At 38.2% G+C, this 16,110-nt stretch overlaps 1 protein-coding gene across 1 annotated transcript in view; it reads left to right on the top strand.

Annotated features, from left to right (window-relative positions):
* The window catches only part of LOC133066070 (solute carrier family 22 member 10-like), a 28,140-nt gene extending 19,180 nt beyond the window's left edge, over positions 1–8,960 (top strand). Inside the window, exons 7-10 of the mRNA XM_061156783.1 lie at positions 4,538–4,752; positions 6,830–6,938; positions 7,423–7,626; positions 8,900–8,960. Of these exons, the coding sequence (XP_061012766.1) occupies positions 4,538–4,752; positions 6,830–6,938; positions 7,423–7,626; positions 8,900–8,960 (589 nt within the window). The remainder of the gene's footprint in view (positions 1–4,537; positions 4,753–6,829; positions 6,939–7,422; positions 7,627–8,899) is intronic.
* Positions 8,961–16,110: the final 7,150 nt, after the last annotated feature.

Below are 16,110 nucleotides of genomic sequence, written 5' to 3'. Positions count from 1 at the left end.
CCCCTGAAATCAGGAACAAGACAAGGGTGCCCACTCTCACCACTACTATTCAACATAGTGTTGGAAGTTCTGGCCACAGCAATCAGAGCAGAAAAAGAAGTAAAAGGAATCCAGATAGGAAAAGAAGAAGTAAAACTCTCACTGTTTGCAGATGACATGATCCTCTACATAGAAAACCCTAAAGACTCTACCAGAAAATTACTAGAGCTAATCAATGAATATAGTAAAGTTGCAGGATATAAAATTAACACACAGAAATCCCTTGCATTCCTATATACTAACAATGAAAAAACAGAAAGAGAAATTAAGGAAACAATACCATTCACCACTGCAACAAAAAGAATAAAATACTTTGGAGTATATCTACCTAAAGAAACAAAGAACCTATACATAGAAAACTATAAAACACTGATGAAAGAAATCAAAGAGGACACAAACAGATGGAGAAACATACTGTGTTCATGGATTGGAAGAATTAATATTGTCAAAATGGCTATTCTACCCAAAGCAGTCTATAGATTCAATGCAATCCCTTATCAAGCTACCAACGGTATTTTTCACAGAACTAGACCAAAGAATTTCACAATTTGTATGGAAATACAAAACACCTCGAATAGCCAAAGTAATCTTGAGAAAGAAGAATGGAGCTGGAGAAATCAACCTGCCTGACTTCAGACTCTACTACAAAGCCACAGTCATCAAGACAGTATGGTACTGGCACAAAGACAGAAATATAGATCAATGGAACAGAATAGAAAGCCCAGAGATAAATCCACGAACCTATGGACACCTTATCTTTGACAAAGGAGGCAAGGATATACAATGGAAAAAAGACAACCTCTTTAACAAGTGGTGCTGGGAAAACTGGTCAACCACTTGTAAAAGAATGAAACTAGAACACTTTCTAACACCATACACAAAAATAAACTCAAAATGGATTAAAGATCTAAATGTAAGACCAGAAACTATAAAACTCCTAGAGGAGAACATAGGCAAAACACTCTTCGACATAAATCAAAGCAAGATCCTCTGTGACCCACCTCCCAGAATATTGGAAATAAAAGCAAAAATAAACAAATGGGACCTAATGAAACTTAAAAGCTTTTGCACTACAAAGGAAACTATAATAAGGTGAAAAGACAGCCCTCAGATTGGGAGAAAATAATAGCAAATGAAGAAACAGACAAAGGATTAATCTCAAAAATATACAAGCAACTCCTGCAGCTCAATTCCAGAAAAAATAAATGACCCAATCAAAAAATGGGCCAAAGAACTAAACAGACATTTCTCCAAAGAAGACCTACAGATGGCTAACAAACACATGAAAAGATGCTCAACATCACTCATTATTAGAGAAATGCAAATCAAAACCACAATGAGGTACCATTACACACCAGTCAGGATGGCTGCTATCCAAAAGTCTACAAGCAATAAATGCTGGAGAGGGTGTGGAGAAAAGGGAACCCTCTTACACTGTTGGTGGGAATGCAAACTAGTACAGCCGCTATGGAAAACAGTGTGGAGATTTCTTAAAAAACTGGAAATAGAACTGCCATATGACCCAGCAATCCCACTTCTGGGCATACACACTGAGGAAACCAGATCTGAAAGAGACACGTGCACCCCAATGTTCATCGCAGCACTGTTTATAATAGCCAGGACATGGAAGCAACCTAGATGCCCATCAGCAGATGAATGGATAAGGAAGCTGTGGTACATATACACCATGGAATATTACTCAGCCATTAAAAAGAATTCATTTGAAACAGTCCTAATGAGATGGATGAAGCTGGAGCCCCTTATACAGAGTGAAGTAAGCCAGAAAGATAAAGAACATTACAGCATACTGACACATGTATATGGAATTTAGAAAGGTGATAATGATAACCCTATATGTAGAACAGAAAAAGAGACACAGAAATACAGAACAGACTTTTGAACTTTGTGGGAGAATGTGAGGGTGGGATATTTCAAAAGAACAGCATGTATACTATCTATGGTGAAACAGATCACCAGCCCAGGTGGGATGCACGAGACAAGTGCTCCAGCCTGGTGCACTGGGAAGACCCAGAGGAATCGGGTGGAGAGGGAGGTGGGAGGGGGGATCGGGATTGGGAATACATGTAAATCCATGGCTGATTCATATCAATGTATGACAAAACCCACTGGAAAAAAAAATAATAATAATAAAAAAAAAAAAGAAAAAAAAATAAATAAAAAAATCCTTTTCTGAAAACCAATAAAAAAAAAAAAAAAAAAGAAGGAACATACAGGGAGCTCCAATTGTATCTATAAAACTTTAATGCTATTAAGTGAGTAAATAAGTAAAGCAATTAGACAATGTATTGAAATGGTAGACACATATTATTCTCTTTATTTTTCCTGTGTGCAAGAAATACTTTTATAATAAAATATTTTTAATTAAGAAATAAAACATAAACCTGAAGAGATTAAGAAATATACAAATCAATGAATATGTCAATATGTAAAAATGTAACCAACCTTCAGATCAAGACAGAAAATTCAAATTTCCCAGGAGTTCCTGTCAACTATCCAGTTGCACAACCACCACCAGCACCACTTCCTGACTCTATTCTCTCCTCACTACCCTCTCCTGTGAAAAATAAAAATTAAGAACTGTTCTCATCTTCTTCACTACCGATGAGTGTTGCCTGATTCTTTCACCTAATGTAAATGACAGATGGGTTCAGAGACAGCCCCCTTTTTTTATGCTCATTCACAAAGATTCACCCATTCTGTTGCGTATAACAATAGGCTGTTCTCCTCCCTAGGGCTTTAGTTTCCACTAGATGATTAAGCTACAATATCTACATGTACTCCAGTGTTGGTGAACTGTTATTTGTTTTCAACTTGGATTCAGCTTATTTGAGTGTTGGGGCTTCCCAGGTGACTCAGATGGTAAAGTATCTGTCTGCAATGCAGGAGACCTGGGTTGGATCCCTGGGTCAGGAAGATCCCCTGGAAGAGGGCATGTCAACCCACTCCAGTATTCTTGTCTGGAGAATCCCATGGACAGAGGAGCCTGGTGGGCTACAGTCCGTGGGATAGCAAAGAGTTGGACATGACTGAGTGACTAACACTTTATTTGAGTGTTAGCACAATGGCTCCTATGAAAATTTTGTTCATTATGTCATGAGAGTATATAAGTACTTGTATTTTGGTAGAGTCAAGAGGAGAAATTTTAAATATAATTCTAAATTTTTGAAGATTTAACAAAGAATGAAAAGCATACATGACAGTATAGACCTTCCCCAAGCTTGAGAAAGTAGCTATTGTCTTGTACAATTTACATCTCCCTAGGAATACCGTAGTAGACTGCTTCTGTATTTAACTGCCTTGTGCTTTTTTACTGTTTCCACATCCACTAGGACACAGACTTTTGTTCCTGAATCCTAGACAATCAGAGGGGAAGGAAAATGCAGAGATAATGGTCAAGAGAGGACTTGCTTGCAATTGCTTGCAAGTGCTATGATCTGTGGTGTTTCTTCTGTAGTGATGTAGTGATGTAGTATAGCTCTCTCTGGGTGTAGTAGATCATTAAAGTGGATTCCTTTCCCTTAGATGTTTTCTGGGTAAAAGGTTGATCCCAAGTTGAAATATTTGATTCCATATCTGATGGTGTAGTAGATGTATGCTTGCTCTTCTGAATTCTCATGTTGTTCTCTTAGCCCTAAGAAATCAGATATGAACTTTGAATTCCCCAGAATTGTGTTAAAACCCAGGATACTACACTCCCAGGTCAAGAAGACATACATGGTACCTTCACAGCTTTAATCACTAGTTGAGAAAAGAGAAATGGCTTACAATAGTGGGTTTGGGGTAGGAGATGTCAGACTCACAGCATACGGACAAACCTCAAAAAGTAATTTTTTCTAAATTCCTAGTTTTAGTATTCTCCATTCAATTTCTATGTAGCATCCAATTTGCTGATCAGAGCAGGTATGCTTTCCTGTCACTGCTAACTCTATGCTCAGGGACTCAGACAAAAGAAAGACAGAAGGGGTATCATTTTCATATATTTGTTGTTATTCAGTTACTCAGTCATGCCCTACTCTGAGTCCCCATGGACAGCAGCAAGCCAGGTTTCCCTGCCCTTCATTATCTTCTGGAGTTTGCTCAAAGTCATGTCCATTGAGTCAATGATGCCATACAACCATCTCATCCTTGGCCAGCACCTTTTCCTCCTGCCCTCAATCCTTCCCAGTGTTAGCATCTTTTCCAATGAGTCGTCTCTTCACATCAGGTGGCCAAAGTATTGGAGCTTCAGCTTCAGTATCAGTCCTTCAAATAAATATTCAGGGTGATTTCCTTTAGGATTCACTGATTTGATCTCTTTTCAGTCCAAGTGACTCCATGTAATTATTTATATTAATTTTACCTCTAAAATTGGAGAAATCAGGTTGGGACTTCATTCTTTAACCTTGACCATTAGCTGCCTGGATGAATATAATCATCAACTGTAGCATCTGGGCTCTAAATTTTATGACTTCTGTCTTTCCTCTTTCGTTTACTACAGATTTGGAACCACAATACCCCTTTATGGCATCTTCACCAATCTACAACACTTTGGGAGCAATATATTCCTGTTCCAGGTCATCTTTGGAGCTCTCACTGGCTTAATCCGATGTCTTATACCTCCAGTATTGAATCACATGGGCCGTCGACCAACCCAGACGCTTCTCATGTTCCTGGTGGGACTTTCCATTTTGGCCAACACGTTTGTGCCCCAAGGTGAGAGAAGACCAGGCTCTGGGGAAAGAAAGGGTCTTTTTCTACTCCTTCAGAGTCTGCAACTGATCACACTTGTTGGAAGCCAGGATTAAAGAGAGATCCTAACTAAGGGCTAAGTATTCCCCACAAACTAATATGACTGTTAGTGAGAAATTCTGCAAATAAGTTGTTGAGAAATGAGTCACATATCGGCGAGGGACAAATGAGGCACATGTTTATATTTGCTCCATTATGGAAATGTTGGAAACTAGTGCCATTTATTTCAGACAGTTTCTCCAGAACAGCATTTGTTCACTTTCTCTTCACCCCTTCATTCTTTTGGGCTTCCCTGGTGGCTCAGTGGTAAAGAATCTGTCTGACAAAGCAGGAGCCACAGGAGATGCAGGTTCAATCCCTGGGTTGGGAAGATCCCCTGGAGGAGGAAATGGCAACCCATTCCAATATTCTTGCCTGGGAAATCCCATGTACAGAGGAGCCTGGCAGTCTACAGATCTATGGGGTCACAAGGAGTCAGACATAACTGAGCACACATACACTCATTCACTCTTTTAATAACAAACATGGAGGAGCAAAGTCTTGCAATTATATTCCAGGAGAGGATACGATATGGTCACCCCCTCTGGGCTCCTCATTGCCAGCTTTGATGGCTGGTCTACTTCCCCATATCTATGTATTCACATGTGACTGTGGGGTTAAGTCACCATAACTACATCTCTTGCTTATGGAAGTCTTCCAGGAAATGAAAAAACAAAAAAGTTTCCAGTTCTTCAAATAGTGAAAGAGTGTACAGCAGGAAGAAGAGTTTAAGCATGTTAAAAACCCTTGTCAATTCCCTGTTAGATTACTTCATATGTTAATAGAATGATGTTATAGAATGACTAGGAGAAACTTAGTGGGCACAATGTTTTGCCATCTCCCAATGCAGAAATGTGCTTTACACCCTCATAGACTGGTGAACTCTGCTCCTCAGAATATCATTAATGATGCAGGCTTACTGCCTTACAGTAAAGTTTGTTTCCAATATTAAATAGCTATAATTAGGTTTCTTTTTATATTGCTCAGAAAATTGATTCTTTGAACCTTCGAACATAGGGAACACGTGTTTCCCTAATTTTGAATTGGGACTTCTCTGATGACTCAGTGGTAAAGAAACCACTTGTCAATGCAGAAGATGTGGGTTCTATCCCTGGGTCAGGAACATCCCCTGGAGAAGCAGATGGCAACCCTCTCCAGTATTCTTGCCTGGAAAATCCCATGGATGGAGGAACCTGGGTGGGGGAGGGGTACGCGGGGGGAGCTACAGTCCTTGGGGTTACAAAAGAGTCAGACATGACTTTGCAACTAAACAACAACAGCAACAAATTTTGACTTATTTTTTTTCCTAGTAGGTGTCCATTCTTCCATTTTTCCTAGTAGGTTTCCTTCCATTCAAAACTAAAATTGATCTAGATCTAGATCTTCTGCCTGTCCTTTCAGAGATTAATCCTGTCCTTCTAGTACTCTTTGGTGTCATGCTTACCGGCGATGCTGTATCTGCTCTAGGTTGCCTGACTCATTTGGGTTTACCTGGGACTTTTCTGATTTTATCAATGAAAGTCTCAACTTATTAAAATCTGCTAATTCCCAGGTACACCAGAGTGACTGATAACTTTAAATTCTGCACTTTAATCATAAAGTCCTCAAGGTTAGAGATGAGCCTTAGATTCAGGAATTGACTGCATGATGGTCCTACCTTCTACCATAAGGATATAACAAGTACTGGACTGAATAAGTAAAAGCAAATTTCTGCCAGATTCATTTTTTCTTCTGTTCCTCTGGTAAGTCTCAACTATGTGAAGAGATTTGCTGCAATTAATCCAGATACCTTTATGTACTTTTTACCACCTATATTTATGATTTTACATTTTTCATTTGTTCAGCCACTCCATGATCACTGCCACTGTACAATTTTCTACAATATATTTCAAATATACAGGTAAAGCAGTAGAGGTTTTTTTTTTAACCCCCTGACTAAATTTGGTGGGTGCTGATTCCTTCCACATAGTTATTTTAATCTCTCTGATCTTCTTGTCTCCAGAAATGCAGACTGTGCGTGTGACTTTGGCAAGTGTGGGAATGGGCTGTGTTGCTGCCTCTAACACCAGTATTTCTGTCCACTTTGCTGAACTCCTCCCCACTCTTGTCAGGTATAAGAGTTTATGAATGTTCTGCCACCACCCCCCAAAAACTTCCCCAGCTAACTGATGGTTGTTGCGGGAATAAGCATAATAGGAAATGTTAACTATAAAGCAATTGTTTTTAACTGTACTAGTGATATGCTAACAGCAATTATAGCCACAGTTTATTGAAAAAGCTGATGTGGAGTCATGCACTGTCCTAAGCAATACTTCAGGTCTTCATTTCATTAACCTTTTGGGCCATTTGTTAGAGGAGGTCTAGTGTGTAATGTTCTGTTTAGTTATGACAATGGGTCTTTCACACTTTGACCCTGACAAAGACAGCTGGAAAATCACAGAGCAAATTGTAAAAATAAGTGTTTGTCATCAAACCCAAGTATTTAATAATTGTCTTTTATTGCCTTCCATAATCATGTCAAAATAATAGATCATAAATTACAAGTGCAGATTTTTACTGAATTATTACAAAAAATTATTGCTTATCATCATTTAGAGCAAAAGCTGCAGGCATAGATACGATGGCTAGTAGGTGTGGGGCAGCACTGGCTCCCCTGCTGATGACCTTAGCGGTGTACCTACCCGCCCTGCCCTGGATCATCTATGGAGTGTGTCCCGTCATTGCTGGTCTCCTCGTCCTCCTCCAACCTGAGACCAGACATCTGCCTCTGCCTGACACAATCCGGGATGTGGAAGATAAGTGAGTAACCTGCTACCAACCCCTGGGAGGGACTGTGTGCTTTGAATCCATAGGTAAGAAAGGCAACACACTGCGTGGGTCCTTCAGATCACTGAGCCTTGCCAGGGATACTTCCATGTTGGGTTATTGCCTTCATGAGAGGCAGGGTCATTGCTACCCACTGTGTGTCCCAGTCTAGACTGCAGAGATTCCCTCTGCCCTGTTCTTATGGGTAGTTTTGGTGCTGACGTGATGGTAATTATCTCTGTTGTGAGGGCACATCCTACCTGCCCTCATGAGAGACACACATTCCTGATGGTGTTTCATGGTCCTCAGATCCACAAAAGCCTAGTATATGAAAGGGAAACAAACGTGAAAGGATAATGTTAGGAAGATCACATAGAGTTAATGATTCTCTTTGAAAAGATAATTAATATTATGTATGTGCCTGTAAGAGTCAGACAATTTGCTGCCACAAGTAATGGAAAGATTGGTACAAGGAAAATAGAAATTGACAAAATATATTTTAAAATAAGAAAAATGGTGTATTAGTGACCTGGTGCCCATAATCATGGTTCACAAAGTCAGTGACTTAACAGAAGTGATTGCCTCACAGTTATCCAGCTTGTAAGTCTGAGTTCAAGTTGTTAGCATGGTCATGCCCCATCTGTAGACTCTAGGGAAGGGTCTATTCCAGGTCTCTCCTGGTTTCTGGTAGCTCCTTTGCTTGTGGCAGCATAACTCCAATCTATACATGACACCTTCCTGGCACACTTCTGTGCCCAAATGTTCCCTTTGAATAATGACACCAATCAAATTGGATTAGGGGCCCATTCTAGTCCAATAAAACCTCATCTTAATTAATTTTATATGCAACATTCTTGTTTCCAAATATGGCAATCTCACATCCTGAGATACTGAGAGTTATGACTTCAGTGTATGAATTTTGGGAAAGACATAATTCAACCCACAACAGATGGGGGAGTGCCCTTAGATTTTCAGTTCACCTCTTGGCTTTCCAAAGGTGTTGTTGGTCAGAGGTCTAAAGAGACCCAAGTGAGAGTAACAATTTTCAAACCACTTTCTTGGGTCTGCACAGTCTGCAGAGCCTTTTCCATCATGAGTGTCAACCCTGTGGATTTTATTGGATTATAAGAAGTTGATGGTTAGAAGTTCAGTTTGTACTTGTGCAGGGAGGGCATCTGAACTTATTTTCATGTTTTTCTCTTTTTTAATGTTTATTGTTATTTGCTAATTGGCTGGTTGATTTGTTGTTTCTATTTTGTTTCTCCAGGAAACAATTCTCAAGAAAAGTAAATGACAAAGATTTCTGCATAAAAGTGACAAAATTTTAAGGAGATTATATGACTGACCAGAGAGGAAAGGAAAAATATGAAGAACAAAACTTGGAGTTTTCCTTTATGTCTACAAAGTAGCAAGTAAATATACTGGAAAATTGAATCTAATTTATAGTTATTGCCTTAGTATTCACTTAAACATATAATTTCTTGGTACACATTCCATGAACAGTTCAATATTTAGGGAAAGTAGTTGAAAAAGTTTAAGATCTATCAATAAATTATTTATAGACAAGATAATTCAGAAGCAGAGGAATGTCATGGAATTAGTATGTGACTGCTTGATGTGTGGGACAGCATATGGTGAACTGTCCATAGATGTACGGAAAAATATAGGATATGAAACCAAACATCAAAAGAAATTCAGAAACAGATACTAATATATATATGTGTGTGTTACACACACACACACACATATATATATATACTTAAGACATGATACATATAACATCATAAATCTCTGCAAATAGAAGGATTATGTGATATGTGGAAATACATTCATTGAAATAAGAATGTTGACCTTCTAATGGTGAAATTTTAAATGATTATTGCTTTCTTTTTGCAATTTTCTCTCTTCATATTTTCAATAGTTAGCATATATAATTTAAAATTCTTTTAAGTTATCAACATTGAATGGCAAATATAGTATAAGCAATTTTTAAAATGTATATGTATTAAATAAAATCACTGCAAATTAAAAGTTAGATTCTTAGTGTCATGGCTAATTAATAAGAAAAGCTTTTCTATTTAATAGTAATTACTAAAAGACAACAGTAATTAATAAAAGACAAACCAGTTTGAAATATGTTTTCATTTTAAAAACAGCAGATTTAACTAATTATAGTATCATTTTGGGTGAGGGCACACTGTGGTGGGCATTCATAAATGTGAAAACATGCTATAATTTAAGAAATCAAACATGTTATAGGCTGTTGAAGACAATTGGCATTTTATTAAGAGTTTTATTCCAAAACTGAATCAGGAAGAAATAGATCTTAACAGACCCATCATAAGCACAGAAATCAAAACTGTAATAAAAAATCTTCCATCAAACAAAAGCCCAAGACCAGATGGCTTCACAGGTGAATTCTACCAAAAATTTAGAGAAGAGCTAACACCTATCCTACTCAAACTCTTCCAGAAAATTGCAGAGGAACATGAACTGCCAAACTCATTCTATGAGGCCACCATCATCCTAATACCAAAACCAGACAAAGATGCCACAAAAAAGGAAAATTACAGGCCAGTATCACTGATGAACATAGATGCAAAAATCATTAGCAAAATTCTAGCAAATGGAATCCAACAGCATATCAAAAAGATCATACATCATGACCAAGTGGGCTTTATCCCAGGGTGCAAGAATTCTTCAATATTCACAAATCAATCAATGTGATACATCACATTAACAAATTTAAAGATAAAAAGCATATGATTATCTCAATAGATGCAGAGAAAGTCTTTGACAAATTCAATATCCATTTATGGTTAAAAAAAAAAAAAAACCCTCCAGAAAGCAGGCATAGAAGGAACATACCTGAACATAATAAAAGCCATATATGATGAACTCACAGCAAACATTATCCTCAATGGTGAAACATTAAAAGCATTTCCCCTTAGGTCAGGAACAAGACAAGGGTGCCCACTCTCACCACTACTATTCAACATAGTTTTGGAAGTGTTAGCCACAGCAATCAGAGAAGAAAAAGAAATAGAAGGAATCCAGATTGGAAAAGAAGAAGTGACACTCTCACTGTTTGCAGATGACATGATCCTCTACGTAGAAAAACCTAAAGACACCACCAGAAAATTACTAGAGCTAGTCAATGAATATAGTAAAGTTGCAGGACATAAAATTAACACACAGAAACCCCTTGCATTCCCATATACTAACAATGAGAAAAGAGAAAGAGAAATTAAGGAAACAATTCCATTCACCATTGCAATGAAAAGAATAAAATATTTAGGAGTAAATCTACCTAAAGAAACAAAAGGCCTATTTATAAAAAACTATAAAACACTGATGAAAGAAATCAAAGATGACACAAACAGATGGAGAAATATACCATGTTCATGGATCAGAAGAATCAATATAGTGAAAATGTGTATAGTGCCCAAAGCAATCTATAGATTCAGTGCAATCCCTATTAAAAACTACCAACAGTATTTTTCAAAGAACTAGAACAAATAATTTCACAATTTGTATGGAAATACAAAAGACCTCGAATAGCCAAAGTAATCTTGAGAAAGAAGAATGGAACTGGAGGAATCAACCTGCCTGACTTCAGACTCTACTACAAAGCCACAGTCATCAAGACAGTATGGTACTGGCACAAAGACAGAAATATAGATCAATGGAACAGAATAGAAAGCCCAGAGATAAATCCACACACCTATGGACACCTTATCTTTGACAAAGGAGGCAAGAATATACAATGGAAAAAAGACAATCTCTTTAACAAGTGATGCTGGGAAAACTGGTCAACCACTTGTAAAAGAATGAAACTAGAACACTTTCTAACACCATACACAAAAATAAACTCAAAATGGATTAAAGATCTAAATGTAAGACCAGAAACTATAAAACTCCTAGAGAAGAACATAGGCAAAACACTCTCTGACATAAACCACAGCAGGATCCTCTATGACCCACCTCCCAGAGTAATGGAAATAAAAGCAAAAATAAACAAATGGGACCTAATTAAACTTAAAAGCTTTTGCACAATGAAGGAGACTATAAACACGGTGAAAATACAGCCTTCAGAATAGGAGAAAATAATAGCAAATGAAGCAAGTGACAAAGAATTAATCTAAAAAATATACAAGCAACTCCTGTAGCTCAATTCCAGAAAAATAAACGACTCATTCAAAAAATGGGCCAAAGAACTAAACAGACATTTCTCCAAAGAAGACATACAGATGGCTAACAAACACATGAAAAGATGCTCAACATCACTCATTATCAGAGAAATGCAAATCAAAACCACAATGAGGTACCATTACACGCCAGTCAGAATGGCTGCTATCAAAAAGTCTACAAACACCCTAGATAATATACATGTTTTGATGCTGTTCTCTCGAAACATCCCACCCTCACCTTCTCCCACAGAGTCCAAAAGTCTGTTATGTACATCTGTGTCTCTTTTTCTGTTTTGCATGTAGGGTTATCATTACCATCCTTCTAAATTCCATATATATGTGTTAGTATACTGTATTGGTCTTTATCTTTCTGGCTTACTTCACTCTGTATAATGGTCTCCAGTTTCATCCATCTCATTAGAACTGATTCAAATGAATTCTTTTTAATGGCTGAGTAATATTCCATGGTGTATATGTACCGGATGCATGAGACAAGTGCTCGGGCCTGGTGCACTGGGAACACCCAGAGGGATTGGGTGGAGAGGGAGGTGGGAGGGGGGATCAGGATAGGGAACACATGTAAATCCATGGCTGATTCATGTCAATGTATGACAAAAACCACTACAATATTGTAAAGTAATTAGCCTCCAACTAATAAAACTAAATGGGAAAAAAAAGTCTACAAACAATAAATGCTGGACAGGGCACACTGTTGGTGGGAATGCAAACTAGAACAACCCCTATGGAGAACAGTGTGGAAATTCCTTAAAAAACTGGAAACAGAACTGCCATACGACCCAGCAATCTCACTGTTGAGCATACACAGAATAAACCAGAGTTGAAAGAGACACATGTACCCCAGTGTTCATCACAGCACTGTTTACAATAGCTATGACATGCAAGCAACCTAAATGTCCATCAGCAGATGAATGGATAAGAAAACTGTGGTACATATGCACAGTGGAATATTACTCAGCTATTAAAAAGAATGCATTTGAATCAGTTCTAATGAGGTGGATGAAACTGGAGCCTATTATACAGAGTGAAGTAAGTCAGAAAGAAAAACACCAGTACAGTATATTAATGCATATATATGGAATTTAGAAAGATGGTAATGATGACCTTATATGTGAGAGAGCAAAAGAGACACAGATGTAAAGAATGGACTTTTGGACTCTGTGGGAGAAGGCGAGGGTGGGATGATTTGAGAGAATAACATTGAAACATGTATATCACCATATGTGAAAGAGATCGCCAGTACAGGTTCGATGCATGAGACAGGACACTCAGGGCCAGTGCACTGGGATGACCCTGAGGGATGGGGTGGGAAGGGAGGTGGGAGGGGGGGTTCATGATGGAGGACATATGTACACCCATGGCTGATTCTTGTCAAAGTATGGCAAAAATCACTACAATATTTTAAGGTCACTAACATCCAATGAACATTAATAAATTATTTTTTAATAAAGAGTTTTATTCAATTGTTAGTTCTGAAAATACTTGTTAGGCACATATAACTTACAAAGGACTTGACTTATTACCATGGACAGAGATTTAATGAGAAAAGATTATGAAATCACATATAACAGTCCACAAATGCAGTTTCATTGTCATGTTATCATTCTCTACTAGTCCATTTGATTTTTATCTTGGAGGCTCAAGTCTCTGTCACTTGGCGGGATTCCAGAATCATTTTGGGTCCATGTACCTCAAAATCTCCCCATTTGAGGGATCAAGATACTAGGATCTTCATGCAAAACCAAGATTGTGAGTTAGATATCAAAGAAAGAGTTTTCACTTATCTAATTAAAATAGATTTCTAGGTCTCCAGCAGTGCACCCTTTGACCATGTCCACTTCACATTCTATAGCTCCTTGCCTTTTCCAATAGACTTTGTTAAATATATTGAAATGAACATAGTTATTTTCTTCTTTAGTCTCTGTAGTTGGTGAATTATACTGGTTCTTTTTTAAAAGTTCTTTTTAATTGGAGTATAATTGCTTTAGAATGCTGTGTTGGTTTCTGTGTACAAGGTGATTTAGCTGTACGTATACGCATGTCCCCTCCCTGTTGAACATCCCTCCTACTCCCTCACCACCCTGTCTCTCTGGGTTGTCACAGAGCACCGGGTTGAGCTCCTTGTGTTATACTGCAACTTCCCATTAGCTATCTATTTCATATGGTCATGTATATGCTCCAGTGTGACTCTCGATTTGCCCCACCCTCTCCTTTGCCCGCTGGGTCCACAAGTCTGTTCTCTCTGTCTGTGTCTCTATTCCTGCCCTGCAAATATGCTCATCAGTACCGTTTCCCCTAGATTCCATATATGTCATTAATATCCGATATTTTTTTTTCTCTCTTTTTGACTTCACTCTGTATGGGATTCCCTGGTGGCTCAGTCAGTAAAGCGTCTGCCCACAATGTGGGAAACCGGGTTCAACCCCTGGGTTGGGAAGATCCCCTGGAGAAGGAAATGGCAACCCACTCCAGTATTCTTGCCTAGAAAATTCCATGGATGGAGGAGCCTGGTGGGTTACAGTCCATGGTGTCGCAAAGAGTCAGACACGACTGAGCGACTTCACTTCTTTCTTTCACTCTGTATAAGCTCTAGGTTCATTCACCTCATGAGAACTGACTCAGATTCATCCTTTCTACGGCTAAGTAATATTCCATTGCATATAAGTACCACAGTTTTTTTTTATCTATTCATCTGTCACTTCAATGTCCTGGATGCTGTAAATCATACTGCAATGAACATTGGGGTACATGTGTCTTTTTCAATTACGCTTTTCTCAAGGTGTATCTCCAATAGTAGGATTGTTGGGTCACTGCAGGCGTGAAATTAAAAGACATTTGCTCCTTGGAAGAAAAGTTATTATCAACCTAGACAGCATATTAAAAAGCAGAGACATTACTTTGCCAACAGAAGTCCACATAGTTAAAGCTATTGTTTTTACAGTAGTCATGTATGGATGTGAGAATACATGTAAATCCATGGCTGATTCATGTCAATGTATGGCAAAAGCCACTACAATATTGTAAAGTAATTAGCTTCCAACTAATAAAAATAAATGAAAAAAAAAAAAACTGAGCACCTACGAATTGATGCTTTTGGACTGTGGTGTTGGAGAAGACTCTTGAGAGTCCCTTGGACTGCTAGGAAATCCAACCAGTCAATCCTAAAGGAAATCATTCCTGAATATTCATTGGAAGGACTGATGCTGAAGCTGGAGCTCTAATACTTTGACCACCTGATGCAAAGAACTGACTCATTGGAAAAGACCCTGATGCTGGGAAAGACTGAAGGCAGGAGGACAAGGGGACAACAGAGGATGAGATCATTGGATGGCATCACTGACTTGATGGACATGAGTTTGAGCAGGCTCTGGGAGTTGGTGATGGACAGGGAAGCCTGGCATGCTACAGTCTATGGGGTCACAAAGAGTCAGACATGACTGAGTGACTGAACTGGCTGATGGTAGTTTTACTTCTAGTTTTTTAAGGAGTCTCCATACTGTTCTCCATAGTGGCTATACTAATTTACACTCCCACCAACAGTGCAAGAGGGTTCCCTTTTCTCCACAATAGCCATTCTGACCAGTGTTAAAATGGATACATTTTAAAGTGTTAAACAAACCTTCCACTAGAATAAGCCTGCTTGTTCAGGGTATGATGACCTTTTAAAAACACCATAGTGGGAATTGACATATGTACACTACTGATACTATGTATAAAGTGGAGATTGACATGTACACTATTATACTATGTATAAAGTGGAGATTGACATGTACACTACTGATACTATGTATAAAGTGGAGATTGACATGTACACAATTGATACTATGTTTAAAGCGGAGATTGACATGTATACTACTGATACTGTGTATAAAGCGGAGATTGACATGTACACTATTGATACTATGTATAAATTGGAGATTGACATGTACACTACCGATACTATGTATGAAGTGGAGATTGACATGCATACCACTGATACTATGTATAAAGTGGAGATTGACATGTACACAATTGATACTATGTTTAAAGTGGAGATTGACATGTACACTACTGATACTGTGTATAAAGCAGAGATTGACATGCACACTACTGTGTATAAAGCGGAGATTGACATGTACACTACTGATACTATGTTTAAAGCAGAGATTGACATGTACACTACTGATACTGTGTATAAAGTGGAGATTGACCTATACACTACTGATACTATGTATAAAGTGGAGATTGACATGTACACTATTGATACTATGTTTAAAGCAGAGATTGACAT

Source organism: Dama dama, chromosome 2, assembly GCF_033118175.1.
Source record: "Dama dama isolate Ldn47 chromosome 2, ASM3311817v1, whole genome shotgun sequence".
Classification (NCBI taxonomy): domain Eukaryota; kingdom Metazoa; phylum Chordata; class Mammalia; order Artiodactyla; family Cervidae; genus Dama; species Dama dama.
This window is presented reverse-complemented; position numbering and strand designations above follow the sequence as displayed.